This window comes from Aureobasidium subglaciale (genome assembly GCF_000721755.1).
Source record: "Aureobasidium subglaciale EXF-2481 unplaced genomic scaffold scaffold_34, whole genome shotgun sequence".
Classification (NCBI taxonomy): Eukaryota; Fungi; Ascomycota; class Dothideomycetes; order Dothideales; family Saccotheciaceae; genus Aureobasidium; species Aureobasidium subglaciale.
In genome coordinates this window covers 66658-87043 of record NW_013566961.1, presented here as the reverse complement: position 1 = coordinate 87043, position 20386 = coordinate 66658, and the positions used below count along the sequence as shown (strand labels likewise).

The window sequence follows — 20386 nt, the reverse complement described above, 5'->3', positions numbered from 1 at the left end:
ATCAGAGGTTTAATACAAAGCACGTGGCTTGCAAGATGGCAGAAGGAAAGAACAGGATCGAAAAGGGAAGGTGGGAGGGGTGGACAGGCCGACTCCACTCTCTCATGCAGGACACTCGGGACGCCAAGCCGAGTTTGTCAGTCGCCGAAACTGCCCCAATACTGGCTCTTCGTGCCTTCCTCTAGCTGCCATTCACCTTGATATCCTTGTATTCATCTGCTCGACTTTTCTCACATTCTCACCATCAATCGCAAGAATGGTTTCCCCGCGGCGGTCAGGTCGCACCACCAGCACACCAGCCGATCGCAGCTCGAAATGGCACAACAAAATGTCACCCCGCCAGAAGTCTCCCTCCAGCCTCTCCGACGACACGATGGATCCTCAATCGGGTGCCCTTCACTCTCCAGATGAGTCTCGCCAGACTCGTAGAGCTACCAGAGCTCAGCACACACACGCCGACGACGTCGATCAACAAAGCCAGCCCAACGACGCGGACGCAGACGCAGACGGTGACGGCGATGGCGACGACGAAGTCACTCGCTGCATCTGCGGTCTTCAAGATTACCCAGGTCCGCCTCTGACCGACGATTTTCCTACCATAACAGATCCTTCTCAGGCTGAAGACGCCGGTGGCCTGTTCATCCAGTGCGACAAGTGCCACGTCTGGCAGCACGGAGGGTGTGTCGGCATCATGGACGAGAGCAAGAGTCCCGACAACTACTTTTGCGAGCTCTGCGACAAGAAGCTACACAATGTCTTGACCGACCCAAAAGGGTGAGTCTCACTCTTCGAGACACCACTGGCTAGCCGCGCTAATATGACGCAGACAACGATACTCGCGCTACCTACCCGTCATGAAGCCTGAACCAAAGACTGCTCGTAAAGCCTCTCTCACAAAAGAAACAGAATCGGCAAAGGCACGAAGAGAGCAGCGAGAAAGTCAAAACAGGGCCAGTGTTGAATCGTCAACAGGAAAGAGGAGGTCCACCATGAACAGCCGCCAGGCCTACGATGATGAAGAGACGCTACGACGAGTCATCGAAGAGACCAAGAGTGTTGGCGAATTGACTCCAGCAGTGCGCAAAGGCAAACGTGGACGAGACGACAGCGAGGAGTGAGTGGACATTCGACTCGACATCACAAACAAGCGGCTGACAAGCATCTGCAGCTCCAGGCACGAAATCAAGCGCCAAAGAACAGGCTCCGAATCGCCCAACCCGCCGTCAACGCTAAACACGGCTTCGCTCGACGCAGATTCAGACGACGACGGCACACAGCCCAAAAACAAGAGAGTGCGGAATGCTGCTGCCGAGGCTTTGAGACAGAGAGAGGCCAGAGAGCGTGAGCGCACGCGGGACGAAAAGCGCAAGGAAGCGGCAGGAAGACGTAGCGAAAGAGCCGGTCGAAGGAGAGTGGATGGTACGCTGGAACCCGGCACACAAACATCATCAGGCGAGCTGACCACCTACGCAGAGTCAGACCCGCTCGACGACACACCGAGACCAATGGGCACCCCGATCCTGCCCAATTCACAGCCTCCCAGCCCACCTGCTTCAGCGCCGCCGCTAGCTCCTGGAAGCTCGCACAAGAAGGGCACTGTCAAGAAGCAAAAGCGACTGGGTCGTAATCAATACTCGGCAGCGAAGGCCTCCACCAACACATCCGACGCCAACGCTACAGCAGCGAATCCCAACGGCAGCAGCGGCGACGACCCCATCACCAACAGCACATCCGACTCCAAAAACAGTCCCAGCAGCAACAACGAGACACCCGCCGCCATCATCTCTGCCCCTCCCGCAAAATCAAAACCCGGAAAATGGGCTGGCCGTGCCAAAAACCCACGACAAGCCGCTATCCAAGAAGCAGAGATGGTTACCAAAGACAACCGCGACAACAAGAGTCAAATGACCATAACCGACATGAAGAAACGGACAGGAATGATGATGGACTACATAGCAAAAGCACAAGTCGACATGGCTGGAGATGGCTCATCACTGAATGCACAACTGCAGGCTCAACAATCTGCAGACTTCAAAGAACTCAGTAGTAGGGAAATGATGGATGTCTTGACCAGGCACATCATGATCTGGCAGAAAGAGTATGCAGGCGAAGCTCCTACTGCTGCTGCAGCATCTCTTGTTGCATGATGAAGCATCAACACACGAAACACATTCATGGCATCTTTTCACTACAAAGAGGCGTTTTATACAATCGGGTCACGGCAACTACCACGAAATCGCCGGAATACGGGGGTCCTTGAGGATTGGAGCATATGGGTTGGGGTTTTACTTTCATGTCTTTCTGCTTCTCTTCCACCTTTTTCCCTTCCTGCACTTTTTTTGCTCATGACTTTTGGAAAAAAGCAAGACGCTGGGTTAGATTTAATTTTCGCTTGATCGTACAGTTGATCAAATGTTACTTTATGAGTGGATTTCCATCACGCCTGGACAATATGCCAACCAGTACTTGTCTTTTCAAGCTGCATGACGAGAGAAGACAATGGTATCATTGGAATCGTGAACGGAATAGCTCATGTTTACAATGCTATTTCAAAAGATCAACGTCGCCCCTCAAGACACAATAGACAAGGGCCCTGAAAGCTCAATTGAGGGGAACAATCGAGAAAGAGCGATCCACAACTTCAACTACCTGCATATCAAAAAAAGCAATGATGAAGAAGAATCGGAACGTGAAGATCATTTTGATTATATCCATACTTGTACAGCATAAATTTAACGCATAGTAGGCATGACACTCTCAGCCTTTGTAGCAATAGCATCCTCGCTCTTCCACAAACTCGTAACGGTCTTTGTCTGGGTGAAAAAGGCAAGACCGGGCTTGCCGTAGAAAGTGCTGGCACCACCGCCAGCGACGGACTTTTTATTTCCGGTGAAAGAGAACATGGGGAGTGGGACGGGGATGGGTACGTTGATGCCGACTTGTCCTGCTTCGATGTTCTTTTGGAAATATGATGCTGTGGGGCCGGAGTTTGTGAAGATGGCGACACCCTGGGGGAGAAAAGTTAGCAGTGTTCTTGGAGGTATGAAGACGATTGGAAGCTGCTCACATTGCCGTACTCATTTTCATTAGTAAGCGTAATGGCTTCGTCTAGGGTGTCAACGTTCAGACACACCAGGACTGGACCAAAGATCTCTTCCTTGTAGCAAGTCATGTCTTTTGTGACATTTGTGATGATGGTAGGGCCGACGAAGTTGCCGTTAGGGTACTTCTCAGGCTTGAAACCACGTCCATCGAGCACAATGGTAGCTCCCTCCTTCTCAGCACTAGCGATGAGACGCTCAATCTTGTCCTTTGACTGAGGGCTGATGACGGGACCAAGCTCGGCACCTTCCTCGAAGCCTCCGTTGACGTTCAGGGCCTTTGCACGGTCAGCAATGTCGTCGACCCAGCTCTTGGTCTCGCCAACAAAGACGACAGTGGACAGGGCCATACAACGTTGACCAGCAGCACCGAAAGCAGCACCTGCGATTGCGTTGATGGTGGCGTTCTTGTTGCAGTCGGGAAGGACAGTAGCGTGGTTCTTTGCACCGAGGTTGGCCTGGACACGCTTGCCGTTTGCAGAACCACGGGTGAAGATGTACTCTCCAGCCTTGTTGCTGCCGACAAAACTGATGGCCTTGATGGCAGGCTCGTCAATCATGAAGTCGACGGTCTTTGCAGCACCGTGGACGACGTTGATGACACCTGGAGGGAAGCCAGCCTTCTCTGCCAGTTCGCAAAGAATCATCATGGCACCAGGGTCGCGCTCCGAGGGCTTCACGACGACCGTGTTTCCAGTGATTGTGGCGGTGGGGATGACCCACAGGGGAATCATGGCAGGGAAGTTGAAGGGGCAGATGGCAGCAACAACGCCCAGGGGCTCCTTGTATGATCTTGTCTCCATATCCTTGGCCACTTCGAGGACCTCTCCTGTCAACTGAGTTGTAATGCCACATGCAGTCTCGGCGACCTGGAGTCCACGAAGGACATCACCCTTGGCATCAGCAAAAGTCTTGCCCTGCTCCAGAGTGATGGATGCAGCCAGGCGGTCCCAGTGCTCTCTGATCAGGTGGACAAACTTGAACATGATCTGTTGTCTGTGCAGCAAGCTCGTGGCCTTCCACGCCGGGAATGCCTTTTCAGCCGAAGCCACAGCGGCCTTGAGCTCTTCATCGGTGGACTGGGGGACGCGGGTGACGAGGTTGTTGGTGGCAGGGTCGTGGAGATCGATCCATTGTGTGGCGTTGGAGGCTACAAACTTGTTGTCGAGGAAGTTCTGTGTGTCGATGGGTTGCTGGATCTGGTCATGCGTGGTGGGGTATTCGGTCGCCGTGGATGCGAGAGCTGAAGCAGCAGCAGGCGAGAGCTGTCTTGCCGACACGTGTAGCTTCCTTCCTCCCAGCTTGCATGTGTTGAAAGTTTGGCCGAGTCGTAGTGTTGTTGTGAAGGATGATCGGCCGACCCCAGGATGGAGATAGACGCTCTGTAGAGCACGACGTGCTACCGCTTGACGACCTGCCATTCTATGACGCTGTTGCTGATACAAGCTCACTCAAGAATACTCTCTAGATCTTCTTTTCGCAGGAACGGATCTTGTCAAGAAGGTGCGACCTGTTTAAATGGTCGGCAATTGCGGCCAATGCGGCCAACCCCATAAAGTGGAGCTCCTTCCCTTATCATTGCCTATCAATTGCGGGGGTTTTGCCGAGGTCGGGGATCAACTTCTCTGTCCGGCCATGCTCAACCCTTGCTCGACTTCGCGCCGAATATTCGCTCACTACAATACGAGTATCTCTAGCACCAATGGGTCGGCAAGATTCTTCGTGGGAGCGAATCATGTTATATTAGTGGGAAATTAGACAGACGCTTCGTTGACAACTCATGAACTTCTTTTTTTTTTTCCATCTTCTTCATCTTCACGTCATCATCACACTTCTAATTATGCGTTCAGAGCTCATCTCTGACTCTGCTAGTGACCGACTCGGCCATGCTGCTTGCTGAAGATGCTGCCTCTTGGGCCACTTCAACAACCTTTGATACCGACTCGTCCGTGGCTTTGCTTGCCGTCTCGCCAAACTCGGCCAATCTGCTAGATGCACTAGCCATTGCAACGCTCAATCTGCTCTGAGCCGATTCGAAAGCACCCTTTTCTGATCCGTAGATGGCACTGCTGGCGGCCGATGTAGCAGCCTCGTACTGCTCAACTGCCTTGGACACAACAGCGTCGCGATTCTCCGACGCAACCGATGCAATCGACGTGTAGATGCTGGCCGCGCCTGCAGTCGAAGGTGTACCAAACAAAGCTTCGCTGATAGCTTGCTGAGCGGACGAAGCAGCGTCCGAGATTTGACTCTGCGCCGCTTCGGCATAACCGGTAGTGGTTCCATACACGGCCTCGCTAGCTCGAGATGCGACATCGCTGTACGCGCTACCGACAGCTTCGGTCATCTGCTCAACATTGCCCTTTGTAGTACCGTAGACCTGAGCAGAGACAGCCTCGACTGCAGAATTGATCTGCTCATTGACGTTATCCAGGAGAGCTTCGACTGTTGGGGGTGGCGTAAATGTAGTTTCATAGAACGAAGATGCGCTAGCGTAAGCATCCTGGGCGTAACTCGATGCACTCGATACAATGGCTGGTGCACCGGTCGAATAGGCAGATTGGAGACGGTTCCAAACACTCTCGGTGAATTCCGGTTCACGGCCATTGACCAGCTCGTCAAAGAGAGCCGAAACTGCAGCATACTGCTCAACGACGGCGACAGTAGCCTGAGAAGCGTATCCGCTGGCTTGAGAGAAGAAGGGTGTGGGGGAACCGTAAACCTGCTCACTGGCCTTGGAGACCAGCAATTCCCAATTCTCACTGGCTTGCGAAGCTGCAGCTTCCGTCCAGGGAGTTTCGCTACCATAGATTGCGGTACTGGCAGCACTGGCAATCGATTCGACTGAGCCTGTTGAAGTTCCAAAGATTGCTTCGCTTGCCTTGACACTTGCGCTTGAGTACTGCTCACCAGCAGCCGAGACTGCTGACTCGTACTGTTCGAAAGCAGTGTCGAAAGCGGGCCCGGCAGTAGAGCTTGCAGAATCGAGAATGTTGTTCAAATTGGAGCTTGCGCCGCTATAAGCCGCATCATACTGGCTTTGAGCAGAAGCAAGAAGCTTCTCGTACATGGCAGGCTGAGTACCGTAAACAGCCTCACTAGCCTTAGAAGAAGCAATAACAAGATATGATGATGCACTGGATGTCGCAGCGGCGTACTGGCTCGATGCTTGGTCTAGAAGGCTCTGAGCCGGAGCCTGAGTGGTGCCACTGACAACGGAACTAGCAGATGAAAGCAAGATGTTCATGTTGCTAGAAGCGGCATCGACAGCACTACTATACTGGCTCTGGGCAGCAGCAAGAACATTGGGATACCCAGAAGTCGGAGTGGGGCGAACCATGTCTCTTCCAGCAGATTCGAAGGCCGAGTAGCGGTCATAAGCGTATCCGACCATTTCGTAGTATCTGCGCTGCGCATCTGTAAGGACTCCTTGCTGGACTGGGGTAGGTGAGGCTCCGACAGCAACCTTGGCGCTTTCGAATTGGGCACTTGCTGATGAGAGACCTTCTTGCAGTCTTGAAGACGCGATCGAAGAGATGGAAGAGAGTGCAGACTGCACAGGATCGGCGATAGAGTTGGAGTAAGCGGACTGAGCTTCAGTGTATAGGGAGCTTGCCTGAGATTGGAAAGAGTCTCCGGTGCTACTAGCGCTAGCAGTGATGGAAGCTGCAATCGAAGCGGCTTGTGATGCAATCGATTTGGTGGCAGGGACGGGTGCTCCATAAATGGCGCTGGACGCGGCAGACACTGCGGATGCGTATCTGTCGCTCGCAACGCTTGACAGAGACTCCCCAACACCCTGTTCAGTGCCATATATGACACTGCTTGCGGCAGATAGAGCCTTCTCATATTGCTCGCTGGCAAGAGATGTAACCGATTCGATGCTACCTTGGGTAGGTGCAGGCTTCATTGCATCTTGTACGGCACGGGTGAGTTGGTCGCCAGCCTTTCCGAACATGTCCTGCAGCTTCTTGGAGTACGTGTCCTCATCATCGACAACATCATCGTCAAGAACAATCGAATGCGCAGAAGGTACTGCTTGAGCCATAGCTCCGCCCCAGACCTTCTTTGAGGCCTTCTCCGAGGCGACTGAGACCGACTCCGACACCTGAGAGGCTACTGATGATGCACTCGAAGCTCCCTGCTGAGCAACAAAACTGGCACTTGAGGACGCTTCGGAGACGATCGAGGGAGCTGAAACACTTGACACGACTGAAGCGACACTAGAAGAAACACCACTAGCAGCAGATGAGACGCTGGACTTTGCAGCTCTCAAGCTCTTTGCCATCTCAGGATCAAGAGACTGGTCGGCAATGCGTGAGCTGGCCGAGCTAACCGCAGAAGAGATGCTCTCCGTCACAGGAGTTTCGCGACCGATGACGGCCTCAGATACCTTGGTGACAGCCTGTTTTGCGACGCCGGGTTGTGTGCCCAGAACAGACTCGGAAGCAACAGTCGCCGCGCTCTTAGCGTTTTCAGAAACAACAGAGGCGATACTCTGAATTGTGGGTTGTTCAGAACCAACGATTTTCTCAGACACTTTGGAAGCGGCACTTTCGACAGAGCCAGTGCTCGTACCCAGAATAGCTTCAGAAGCACCAGAGGCCATCTCGGAACCTCGAGAAGAAATGCTTGAGGCTGCCTGAGAGCCTTGAGCAGACATGCTGGAGGCTACTTGAGAGCCCTGGGAGGACAAAACCGAGGTGGCTGACTCGACCGTACCTTGAGAGCTTCCAGCGATTGCCTCTTTGGCATCAGCAATCTTGTCGACAACTTGCTTCTTAGCCCAAGCGGCAGCGGCTGGTGCATATTTTGTGTTGAAATCGTCCGAAGAATCTCTAGCTTCCAGTTTCCATTGAGAGACACCCTTCAGTCTGGTCAGTTCCTTGGCAGCATCTTCAGCAACGGCCATAGCTCTCTCCTCGATCTGGCGAGCACCGTCCTTGGCCTCAGCGAGTTCCTTGGAAGTTGCAAGGGCGGCGACCTCATCGCGACCCTTGCTTGAAGCCTTCTTGAGGTCGTTGTATTTGGTCCAATCTCTGTGAGTGATGGCAGCGTTGGAAGCCCAGCGCCTGCCAATCTCCTGCAGACGTAGATCACGGATGTTGTCAATGGTCTCGAGTGTCGAGTTAGCGGCAGCCTCGATAAGATGAGTGATGTCCTTGTCAAAGGTCTGCTTCCAATCGCGAACATTCTGAGCCTTCTGCTTGATAGTCAGACCAGCCTTCTTGACCTCCTTGTTGATGGTATCTTGAGCAGCTGACATGTCGGACTCTGAAGCCTCTTCAGGAAGATGCTCGATGACACTCTCGACCTTGGCCTTCAAGCTTCTGAAAGCCGACGAGGAGCTCTCCCCGAGCTGTATGATCAGAGCTTCACCGACACCGTTAGTCTGGGTCTCGACCTGGCGATCACAGATCTCTTGGATACGCTCGCGTAGATGGTCCAGACCCTCGCGCACAGCAATGGAAACATGCTCTTCCCAGACCTTCAAGTCCTGAGTGAATTGTTCGGCAGCACTGGGTGCGTCTTCGGTAGAAGCCATTGACGGCGAGGCCACGACAGCACTAGATGCCTTGGTCAAGATGGATTCAACAACAGAACTGGCGCTAGAAACGACAGCAGTGGGGGAGCTGGTAGCAACAGTAGAAGAGACAGACGCGACCGACGAGAGCGAAGAGGACGAGGAAGAGGCGGAGCTCTCGGCAGATTCAATAGCAGCTTCGATCTTCTTCTCATCGCGGTAACGTCCCAATCTCTGGCTGATCTTGAAGATTTGAGGCTCGACGTTCTCTCCATAGAGAACTTGAATCCTGGGCCAGACCTGTCTGCTGATAAAGGCAAAGGTCAGATCGGTGCCCCAACGCGCGTATGGCAGAGCGGTGTTGACGGAGAAACGGTGGGCATGACCATAGAACTTCTTGGCATAAGGAGCAGTGTGTTTGTAAGCGGGCAACAGCTCAAGCTCGTAAAAGTCAGATGCCGAAGCCTTGACAGTGGTGTAGTAAGGGGAAACGGCGTCTTGGACCTTCTGGACGTGGGGACCCAGGGTGGATTCGTATTGCTTTAGAGCGTGTTTGCGGGCGACGTCGAGCTGAGGGTGAACGGATCGCTTCCACTCCTTGGTCGCGTACTCTTGAGCTTGCGCGAGACGAGGAGCACCGTGCTTTTGAGCAAAGGCAGCGGCGGGAACGTAGGCTTGGTCCTTGACGCGGTCAAAGTAGGGCCGGGCTTGTTGAACGTAGGGAGCGGCATAGGCATTGTAGTAGGGTTCGAGGTGAGGGAGCGCAAAGTCTCTCAGCTGGAAGTAAGGCTCGCACACGTTTGGTGAGTCTTTGGTGAGCTGTTTGGGCGATGACGGGCAGCGGAAGACGACCGTCACGAGCGTGTACCAAATGGACAGTCTACGACAAACTTAGTAGTTGTTGAGCAGGGCAGCAGCTAGCAGAGAGAGAGAGAGAGGGCCTTACCTCAGGGCTATGCTGACGAGTCGCGAAAAAAAGCCTCGACTCTGTACCGGACGCACTCTCGTGGATGCTGTCGACACGGAGCCATTCAACGCCTTCTCATTCCGGATGGCCATGTTGACGAAAGACAAAAGCGCAGTCTAGAAATCAGAGCTGCATGTGGCTTGGAGTGCAAAGCAAATGCGAGGGTGCTTGGATTGAAAAAGACAGCAGAGTCTTATACCGCAACGGCAGGGCAGTTATCAGGAGAGAGTGACGAGCAAACCGGGCAGCTTGTGTTTGTGCTTCAACTTGCTTCTGCGCCTGCTCGCGTGCGCCGCCCAAGGATGCGGCTTGATGTCATCTTCAGCCACTATTCGGACAAGAAACCATGTTATCCACACATGGTTGTCCCGATCACGAAGAGCTCTACGAATACCTATCATAAAGAGTGAATACCACAGCTTGACAAAGGCTATGGACATGGATAAGAAATAGACATTTCACTATATAGGAAAGAGCAATAGAGTTGGCAGTGTCTTGTCGTTGAGGTACCTACCTGGAGGCAGGTTTCGTCCCCCCGTATACTGAACTCTGTCAATCCTAGACGGCTACGTGACAGTGTCCCGCACGGGGACGAGATAGGGAGGTACTCCGAGTATCAAGTCAACTCCAGCCTCCGTTGTCTTGGCGGCGTTTCAAGTGCCTCTCCAGGTCGTTCGTGTGCTCTTGCTACTTTATCTTCTTGTGTTTCGTATTTGCCTATTTGGATTCAAAGAGCATCGTCGTCCGCTCCAGACCAGGTCCACCCCATTCACATCTTAGATGTCGCCTTGAAGACACCGCGCCTTGACGGCTTCCCTTAAGCCATACCATATCCCACTGGCACCCTGACGACATTGCAATATGTCGGCCGCAGAGCCCTCGTCCCCTCCGGACGTCATGAACGACCCGCACTTCGACCCGAATCAGAGCAGTGACAAGTCGCCCGCCGAAGGCGATACCTGTAGAATTTGTCGGAGTGAGGGTTCCGCCGCAGAGCCGCTCTTCTATCCCTGCAAATGTAGTGGCAGCATCAAGTTTGTTCACCAGGACTGCTTGATGGAGTGGCTGTCGCATTCACACAAGAAACACTGCGAGCTTTGCAAGACGCCTTTCCGCTTCACAAAGCTCTACGATTCGCACATGCCTCAGGCTCTGCCGCTGCCCATCTTCGTCAAAAGAGCCTGTCTACACACCATGAATCTTGTCCTGACCTGGGCTCGCGCTGTCACTGTCGCCCTCGTCTGGCTGGTCGTGCTTCCCTGGTGCATTCGCTGGTCATGGAGAGGCCTCTTCTGGGTCTTGGATGCTGGTTGGGCAAGAGATCCTTGGTTGGCAAAGATGGCTCACTCTGCCCAACCGCTTGTCAACTCCACGTCGCCTAGCGCCACTCCCAACGACAAAGAACCCTTCGGCCTGAGCCTTTCACGATTCCTTCTCAACAGTCTATTCTATCCTTTGAAGCCCCTGGCGCAACCAGTCTTCCAATACTCCCCAAACTCAACATCTGAAACCTCATTTGTGCCGCCCTATTCCAGCTTGTTGTCCGACGTCAAAGCTGTGAACAACCTGACATCTCATGTCTGGCTCAACCGCTTTATCCTCGATGTGCTCGAAGGTGACATTATCACTATCAATGTCGTAGTCGCTTTCATTCTGGTCTTCCTTATCCGAGAGTGGGTCGTCCAACAGCAACCCATAATCAACGCCGCTGCCCATATCCGCGATGCAGAAATACAACTAGACGTTGCCGAACGGGCTGCTCAGCGCCTCCAACATCTAGAGGCCGCAGCCTTGCAAAACGAGGACCTCCGACCGAATCTGGAACGTTATCGCCACAACTTCGAGCAGCCGCCATCCGAGGGCGAGGCTTCTGGAGACCATGAGGCCCACTTCATTGGTTGGTATGCTATGGAGACACTCATGGACAATGCCGGTGTACCTCACGAATTTGAGGGTGAAGACCACGAGGACTTCATGGAAGCATTCGAGGAAGCCGGCGAGGAACTGCTGGAACAGATCAGGCTTGCCGAAGACGCTAGCATATCCTCCACTGAAATCGCCGCAAATTTATGGGCTATCCTGGGGAATCTAGATCCGACAGAACATGACTTGTGGCGCGAATTTCTGCTCCGAGAGGGCCAAACTAAGTATATGTTGTTGAGCAATCTTCCACATGACAGCATCGGTTCCTCTGATAGCGAGCACAGCGAAGGTGATCATGCGTCCACTGAGCACGACATTCAAGGCGACAATGATGAAGTCAATGATCAGGATGGGTCACAAAGACGCCCAGCGATGCCCCCGAGGGACGCATCGTCTCACGCACAACGAGTCTTACAGTCGCTTGAGGAGCCTTCTAGCGATGTCGCGAATGAATATCGTGGACTCGATGCGGACACTGACCGTGTCAGCAGTAGTGGAAGCTGGCAATCAGTCACGACTTCCCCGAATCCGGGCTCATCAAGCACCGTAAGGTCTCCAAATCCTCCTCTTCCTCCTACAGAAGATCTTCAAGATTACCAGGAGTCTACTGCTCAAACTCTGGCAGAACTCGACCACTCGACGGTATCATCACCTGCCGAGCCAGATCTAGGGGGGCGTAGGGAGGATGGTCTGCAAAGTACCCTCGGAGATCCCGAACACACCTCAGTACGACAATCTTCCGACGTCCTTGATCGGCCTGTTGAAACTGCTGCTGAAGATCAAAATGCTCAACTGCAAGAACCCTCGATCCATGTGATCCAGCCAGCTGAACGTCGTAAAGACCCATTGTCCAGATTATTTGACTGGTTCTGGGCCGACGTCTTGATCGAAGAGGATGAGGTTGACCCGATACCAGGAATTTTGGACGAAGAAATATTCCGTGGCGAAGCAGAAGATCACCCAGTCATCCATTTCGAGGGCGGACCGCACGACCATGAGCCTGATATTCCTCAAGATCCTGAAGTCGTCCAAGCCGTGGCTGACGCAGATCTGGACGCTGAAGCTATCGAAGACGCCGAGGATCTCGAGGGCGTTCTTGAGTTGATTGGAATGCATGGCCCTCTGGTTGGTCTGGCCCAAACAGCCATGTTCTGCGGTGTCCTTATCACAGCTACGCTCTGGATCGCGATTGGCGTACCTTACGGTTTTGGAAAGCTCGCATTACTCTTCCTTGGTGATCCAGTTTCATCCTTGATCACAACCCCTCTCCGCTTTGTTTCCGTCATTGCAGACGCAATTGTCGACGTCACTGTGTATGTTGGCGGTGCAGCTACATACTTCGGTTCCCAGTTGCTTACAAAACTGCTCTCGATATTCCTTGGCTCTATCATTCAAAAGTCTGCTCTGGGATATGTGGACTCTCTGGCCAGACGCGCCCACCACGCAGCAAATGGAGCTGGTGCTCGTTTGAGTGACTTGCTGGATGGCGATGGACCACTGGAGCTGGGACCTTTGATGAAGTCTATCGAAGCCCGCCAGTCTCTCCTCAACTTGAAATCGGAGTTTACTCATATTCTAAAGTTCATTGCTGGATGTGTGTCTAGTACCTTATACCACTTACAAAACTCCTCAGTGTCGGATGTATTCGAGACTGTTGTGGATAGTGCCGCTAAGTTGTTCCAGCACACAGCGACCAGCTATGCCTGGACCCGTACAGTCTTGAGAGAGGGGCTGTCGGAAGCCATAAACGATGGCACCTTCACGTTCACCGTCAACAAGAATCTTGGCCCACCGGATCCTTCTCTCGCAATCTGGACAACCGAAGATCGCTGCCTAACTGTTCTGGCTGGATATATCCTGCTCGTCATTGTTGGAACGCTGTATCTGATGCGCAAGGAACCGCTTTTCAGCTCATCAAGCCTGCAAGCCATCGAGAAAAGCTTCGCAGATCTTCTCAAACAGGCTGGTGGTGTACTCAAAGTCATCTTGATTATCAGTATCGAAATGCTGGCGTTTCCACTTTACTGCGGCATACTCCTTGATTCTGCACTGCTCCCCCTCTTCGAGAAAGCATCATTCGCGACACGTTTTGCATTTGCCAGTCGATCGCCGTGGCTGTTCGTGTTTCTGCATTGGTTCTTCGGAACATGCTACATGTTCCACTTCGCTTTATTCGTGTCTATGTGCAGAAGGATCTTACGTAAAGGCGTTCTGTACTTCATCAGAGATCCAGACGACCCAACCTTCCACCCAGTCCGTGACGTCCTGGAGCGTACTGTCACCACCCAGCTTCGCAAGATTGCATTTAGTGGCCTTGTGTATGGTGGATTGGTGATAGTGTGTCTTGGTGGGGCTATCTGGACCACTTCTCGATTTGGAGTGTTCCCCATTCGATGGGCAAGACCAGAGGCGAATCTAGAGTTCCCCATTTATTTCATGGGATACAATCTTTTTGCTCCCTTAGTAGCGCTTTATTTGTATCCTTCCAAGGGGATGGAGAAGGTTTTTGGAAGATGGCTCAAGCTCTGCGCACGCTCGCTGCGCCTTTCTCAATTCCTCTTCGGCGAGCGACGCACGATCGAAGAAGGCCAATTGGCAGAAGAATCATGGGCCAGTAAGCTCAATCCCTGGAGAGATCAGCGTGCCATCACCAACTCAGAACATTTTATCAAGGACGGCAAGTACGTTCGAGCACCTGCCACCGATCAAGTCAGAATCCCCCGGGGTGAGAGAGTATTCCTCGAAGTCAGCGAGATCGACCAGAGAGTGGATGGTACAGATACCTCCAACGGGATCCACGGCCGACAGCCCGAGAACTTCATCCAGGTGTATATCCCTCCTTGGTTCCGTGTACGCATCCTTACTTTCATTTCGTTTTTATGGATGTTTGCTATTGCCATGGGCTTCGGAGTCACTGTCGTGCCCATGCTCGTTGGCCGTCAGATCATATCGATCTTGACTCCCCGTCATGTCATGCCTAACGACCTTTATGCTTTTGCTATTGGTATCATCTTTCAAGGCATGGTTCTCCAAGCTCTATTCAATGGACGAGAAGGACTCAGAAGCATCAGACAAACGACCTCGAAGCAAAACTTGGCTGCCATCAGAACCAATATCCAGAGGCGGGCGTTGCGTCTGCTTCGAAGCGCCTATGTGTATGGGTTCGCAGTCGTCGTTGTTCCGACCCTCTTCGCTCTTGTCCTGCAACTTTATCTCATCTTGCCTCTCCGTACATATATGGGCCCCGTAGTACAGAAAGGTGCCGGCAGCAGTTTAAGCAGCGCGATAGGACCCCAATCCCGCTCGATAAACTCGACACTCTCTACCCTCGATGAGAAGCAGCTTCAAACAGGGCAGCTTGCAGTGGTACCTCACACTTTCCATGTTCTCCAGGATTGGACGATAGGGTTCATCTACGGGCGAGTGGTGTTGCGTCTGCTGTTGTTGTCGCGCAATTCTCGACCAGCATCAGCACTACGAATGATCACTCGCGATGGTTTCACCAACCCCAATGTGAAATTGGCAACTCGCGCCTTCATTTTGCCGACACTACTGGTGTTCTCTGTCGTCTTGATATGCCCTCCCTTAGTGGTCTCGATATTGGACGTCACAAATTTGATATCTGCTAGCACTCGCACCAAGGTGTATCGATACAGCTATCCAATTTGTGCCAGTCAGGTGCTTGGATTGTGGTGTACATGGGCACTGAGAGAGGGACTGCGTCGATGGAGAGGTCGCATCAAGGATGAGGTGTATCTTATTGGAGAGCGACTCCACAACTTGGGCGAAAGAAGGCCGCCAGAGGGAAGCAAGAGTGTGGTTCGTAGACATGACTGAAGCGGGGCAAATTGACGTTCTTGGATGATGAGACTGATGGCAACATTCTTCGACGTTATGTTTTGTACAAAATCTCACAGACCAACCTAGGTCAAACGCCGCCCTATGCATAAAAGATACAGAAAGTGATAGAAGATGACTTAGAAACCAGGAGGGTTCAAGCGTTGAGAGACTCTCGTCCACTTGGGTAGCTCTGCAGGGGATTATTAGCAATCGTGAAATGGTCAAATATGATATAGGTATCAAACTCACTGTGAATGCCCTTTCTGTACTTCTTCTCCTTGCGATCGAACATGGTGTATTTGTCTCTTGGCAGCATTTCGGCCTCGGTAGGCATCTCGGCCTTCCAACGTTCGATCAACTTGATGGTGCCCATCTTTCTAGCCTGATCACCGGTCATGGTGACAGTGCCCGAAGGCAAGCTTCCACTGAGAATTTCGCCCTGCCTCGGGCCTCTGCCATGTCTGCGCTCATTGAGAGGAGCGTTGACCTCTGCGTTCATCAAGCGCTGGCCCTGTGCGGTTTGAGCGAGCTCTCCAGTGGTGGCCTGAGTGGCGCCAATTCCTTCTGTGGCAGTCGTGGCGGGTTGCGACTGGATCTGTCTTTGCAGAGCGCTGTCAAGGACCGAGACGATGTTGTCGACGCGACGAAGGCGACGGCGCTGGCGCAGCTTTTGCGGTGCTGAGAGTCGCCATGGGATTTTCCTATCATCATTTGTCAGCACATGATACATTGGCCGTGTCTCAAGAAGCAGAGCGCATACCATAGCAGACCTCCTGATAGAGCTGAAGTGGGTCTGAAGGCGCCGAACATTGTTGTCTGGGATGAATGCGATGCGCTCGCCCGCAATCTTCAAAAGATTCGGAGTCGTCGCTGACGCTTCGGAGGTGCCAAGACATTTCCCCGACCACACCGCGACTTCCCTCCCCGCCGACTCCTTCGCTCGCTTGACTCCTTGAGCAGCTCTAGCATGTCTTCACTACCGCTGCCTCCTTGTCACCGTCACCAGTCGTTATATAACATCTCGATTTGTGAGCAAGGCAATACACTGCAACATGTCATACTACTTCACTATCATCGGCACCAGAGACAATCCGCTCTTTGAGCATGAGTTCGGTACCTCCAAGGCTGGCGGAGACGGCATTGCTCGCTTTCGCGATGAGGCCAGGCACATGAATCAATTCATTGTCCATAGCAGTCTCGACATCGTCGAAGAAGTTCAGTGGGGAAACAATGGACTGTGTGTTATCTATCATGATGCCTCCCCGAGCTGATCCGGTTTGAATCCACTCTAATGTCTTACAGCTACCTCAAGAATGTTGACCGATTCCAAAATAACCACATCCACTGCTTCATAACTGGTGGAAATGTCAAGTTCATGTTGCTTATGAACCCGGATCCTACTTCTACAACTTACTCCACATACCCGGCTGCTGCACCGCAAAGACAACATCCCTCGGTCACGGCTAGGCAAAGTACACTTCTGGCAAATAACCCGACCGGTGCGCAGACCGAGGAAGCCGTCAGACAATTCATGACCGACGTCTATGAGGCTTGGATCAAGTGTATCATGAACCCTTTCTACATTGTCAACGGTCCGGTCACGAGCCCGGTGTTCAGGAGTCGCGTTGCGGCTGCTGCGAAGAAGTCTCTCTGAAGCCTCTTGCCTGAGTGATTAGTCCACCGTCCCGTGTCGGTACTTGGACTGTTGAGGCTACTCGAGCTTCGCCACTACACGTTCTGTTCTGTCGCATTCACGACGGTCTATAACGATACTCGCCTTACGTCTTAAGAGAGGTGGGGAGCGAAACCCTCACAGCCTAACGAACATCGCCTGGTATCAAAATGGCGAGTGGTGTCTTTCAAATCCTCGCCAAGGGGATCACCCTGGCTCCCATGCTCGTCTATCAGAATACGAAGGGTACCGCAAGTAGACCTCGAGTTGGACACCAAACACCCGGAACTGCAGGTCTCTGAGCTCTTTGCCACCATGAAGGGCCAGTATCTTGAATCATGAAAGTACGATCCGGGAAAATTCATGTTTCTGGGCTTAGACATAGTATCAACCGAAGCAGGAGATCGACGCACATCTGCTTCCTATCTACAATATTTCAACTGCAATCGTTCCTCATAAAGACGATCGTCAGATACAGACATGGGTTTCGTTTTGATCATCAAGAGGTCACCGTTTTCTGGCCATATGCTGATCAACGAAGAATTTGACGATAAGTCGGTGTCTCTTCGCTCGTCGAAGCCCTTCTACATACAACATGTGGAGCCGTGCACACTAGCCAATCGTGACGAGCGATATGATAGACACTAATTACAATGTCCACATCCTACGAGATGTTCCTTCTCACATTTTCTATGCCCTTGTCAATACGACGCGATCCGCAATACGAGCTGTCTCATCTCTCGCATGCGCGTTCGGTGCAAGTGTAATGATGTGTTTCTAGTCAACCATCACAGTGTAATGACATTACGCAAAACCTGTTGGCATTGCTTTGTGCCCTAAATCATGTACGCACGTAGGAACCTCCGGACTCCACTCCAGCTCGAACCTGGCTTATTATTCCTCCGGAAGTTAAGATTCGGCGCTCGATCACCTTACGCGCCACAACACCGAACCCACTCGCTGGCCGTTGCTTTAATGACCACAATTGGGAAGGGGTCGATGGCGATGTCCAAATCCGCGACATCGGGAAGACCGAAGCGCATCTTGACCGTCTTGGCGAGATCGTCTTGGCTTGAGGTCACGGGACTGCTAAAACAAATGGCGTCCCCGCTCGCCGAATTGGGAGGCCAACCCGTATGCTTATACAGCTCATGCGCGCCGTCTGGATGCTACAACGTCCTTGTTGAGTCTTGACTGCTGGCGTGATTGGAGGACATATTATCTAACTTGAGACAGGCTGTAGGTCATTGCGCAGGTGGCGGCGCGGTGTGCCGTGTACTGTATAAGATGGTACAATACGCGTTGGACCTTCATCTTCTGCAGATCTCTATAAATCCTTCGTGCTTCGCATCCTGCAGCCACGTATAACGGCCCAAATCCGAGCAAGACCGGCGAGCAGTGTACAGTAGTAGACGTCGCGTACAGCTAGCGCCCGTTTCGCTGAAGGATTCAAGACAATTACCCGGCCAAGCCGTGGGGACCTCAACATCACCTCACCACATCCAGTCAGCACACATACCACTCACATGGCCACAAGCAGTTTTGTTCAGCTACAGCACGTGAGATCCAAGGATCGACACCCGTATTCTTGGTAAGTAGCCGCAATGACGAGCATCAGATGTGCCGACGGACCTGCATGTATCGACCCTCGACCCAGTCATCTGGGACTGACGTAGAGTCATAACAACAAAACATGTCATGATGGTATAAGCAATTTGCCATCCCAAAGCTGTTTTCTGCATCCGTGTTGAGCTCAGTGGGCGCATATGCGATTCTCAGCATACAAGACTTGGCGGCCCGCACATCCAGCAATTTCTTCTCATGTATAGCACTGCCTCGAGCTGGTCCCCATAGACCTTCCCTAAAAAGAAAAGTGCAGGATCGCCCGTTTGAACAGCCAAGCGTTGGCTTATACTATGCTATCAGACCTTGCCGGATCCCGATATCACCATCTTGCGCCATGTCTTCACCTATCTTGGATCAGGGTCTGTCAATATGACGATCCCAGGGTTCGTTTGCACCTTAAACGCCTAATCTGACACAGACACCGACACTCATAGGGGCTCGAGCGTTCTCGCCAGACACCTGTCACCACCACTTCTGGCAATTGACAGTGACAGCTCCCGCAGCAGCGTGCCGTAGCCTGTTTCCTGTGTCCGAATTGGTCCATGGAAGTTGGTAGCACGCTCGGCTTAGCATCGACTGATTCGAAGTGGCTCCCTCCATCTTTCAATATCCAGCCTTGTGACTGTTTGGCGAGTGGGTTCCAAGAGACGTCATGAGGATTCTGCCAATTCCTTTTACTGTTTTGTTTCTCCCTACCGTCCCAAGTTGTGAGATCGTCGACAGTCTCTCCAATGGGTCTTACCATGTCAACGTCCTTGATACCCAATCGATACACATTCTGCGAAGACCACCGGTACTGCCTCCGGGTATATCAGGTTTGAACGAGATGAGGGTCTACCTTCTGAAACATTTTAATGGGGGAGTCAATAGTCATAACGAAACATTGCAGATCTCCTCCACACGACGATGACGGAAATTTGATCACAACATGGCTCTTCCACGATGGAGTAGTAGGTATAAGAACAGAGCAGATCCCTGTAGACATCATTTTGATCAACAAGCGTCTCGCCCCTTCTACCATTTTGGTATCCTTATTCATCATTCACACATCTTGTCTTCTCTTTGACTAGCAAGATGCGTTTCGCCAGCTTCTCGGCGCTGACGCTGCTTCTGGCAAGCTCTTCGGCCATCCCTACCAAGAGACAAGCACTCATCGACAGTATCGGTGACTCCAGCCTCGATGATATCGTGGCCGACATCAGAAACAATGGCAACATCAGCTTGCTCGGTGATCTTCTAGATGTTGCTCTCGACAGTCTCAACACAGAAGCTTCGGCTGTGGCAGAATGCTACAACCCTGCTGCCTCTGGTCTTTCAGGCTCAGGTTCCGGCTCATCGGGCTCAGGCTCTGCAGGCTCTGATTCATCGAGCGGGATAGGTGCTGGTGTGGGTGCCGGCGTAGATGCAGGCTCACCAGCCGCTTCTTCAGCCGTCTCCCAACTCTCATCTTTGCTCAGCTCTGTTGCATCTGCCGCTACATCTGCTCCCACAAATGGTGCATCGTCCGGACAGGGCGCCGCAGACGCAGCCGCCTCTGCAGCATCCTCAGCACTTGGCTTCCTTTCCACAGCAAATCCCGCAGCCTCTGTCGCTCCTGGAATCTCATCGCTCTTGAGCTCCATCGCTAGCAACACCGTTGCTATTCCTACCGCTGCAGCTTCTTCGCTCGCTGATGCCGCCTCTTCTGTAGGCGCATCCGCTACCGACTCACCTGCTGCATCTGCTGCAGTCTC

At 52.5% G+C, this 20386-nt stretch overlaps 6 protein-coding genes across 6 annotated transcripts; 3 read left to right on the top strand and 3 right to left on the bottom strand.

The window, feature by feature from the left end:
- Positions 1 to 328: 328 nt before the first annotated feature.
- Positions 329 to 2147, top strand: AUEXF2481DRAFT_33465 (uncharacterized protein; the record flags this gene model as incomplete). Its single annotated transcript, XM_013484001.1, has 3 exons — positions 329 to 774; positions 827 to 1114; positions 1169 to 2147. 3 exons carry the CDS (start codon positions 329 to 331, stop codon positions 2145 to 2147), a joined length of 1713 nt encoding a protein of 570 aa, XP_013339455.1.
- A 193-nt stretch (positions 2148 to 2340) lies between these two features.
- AUEXF2481DRAFT_703010 (uncharacterized protein) lies at positions 2341 to 4522 on the bottom strand (the record flags this gene model as incomplete). The annotated part of the gene is made up of 3 exons (XM_013484053.1): positions 2341 to 3008; positions 3068 to 4402; positions 4463 to 4522. 3 exons carry the CDS (start codon positions 4520 to 4522, stop codon positions 2733 to 2735), a joined length of 1671 nt encoding a protein of 556 aa, XP_013339507.1. The 3' UTR covers positions 2341 to 2732.
- A 425-nt stretch (positions 4523 to 4947) lies between these two features.
- AUEXF2481DRAFT_70539 (uncharacterized protein) lies at positions 4948 to 9507 on the bottom strand (the record flags this gene model as incomplete). Its single annotated transcript, XM_013484033.1, has 4 exons — positions 4948 to 6238; positions 6416 to 7389; positions 7483 to 7672; positions 7796 to 9507. Coding segments are annotated over 4 exons (4167 nt in total), but the record flags the coding sequence as incomplete, so codon positions are not given.
- Positions 9508 to 10453: 946 nt separating this feature from the next.
- On the top strand, positions 10454 to 15352 carry AUEXF2481DRAFT_70451 (uncharacterized protein; the record flags this gene model as incomplete). Its single annotated transcript, XM_013484026.1, has 3 exons — positions 10454 to 12025; positions 12176 to 14764; positions 14873 to 15352. The coding sequence occupies 3 exons, from the start codon at positions 10454 to 10456 to the stop codon at positions 15350 to 15352; spliced, it is 4641 nt and encodes a 1546-aa protein (XP_013339480.1).
- Positions 15353 to 15492: 140 nt separating this feature from the next.
- AUEXF2481DRAFT_33461 (uncharacterized protein) lies at positions 15493 to 16165 on the bottom strand (the record flags this gene model as incomplete). Its single annotated transcript, XM_013484000.1, has 3 exons — positions 15493 to 15545; positions 15605 to 16056; positions 16116 to 16165. 3 exons carry the CDS (start codon positions 16163 to 16165, stop codon positions 15493 to 15495), a joined length of 555 nt encoding a protein of 184 aa, XP_013339454.1.
- A 242-nt stretch (positions 16166 to 16407) lies between these two features.
- On the top strand, positions 16408 to 17009 carry AUEXF2481DRAFT_33460 (uncharacterized protein; the record flags this gene model as incomplete). Its single annotated transcript, XM_013483999.1, has 2 exons — positions 16408 to 16592; positions 16658 to 17009. 2 exons carry the CDS (start codon positions 16408 to 16410, stop codon positions 17007 to 17009), a joined length of 537 nt encoding a protein of 178 aa, XP_013339453.1.
- Between the last annotated feature and the right edge of the window lie 3377 nt (positions 17010 to 20386).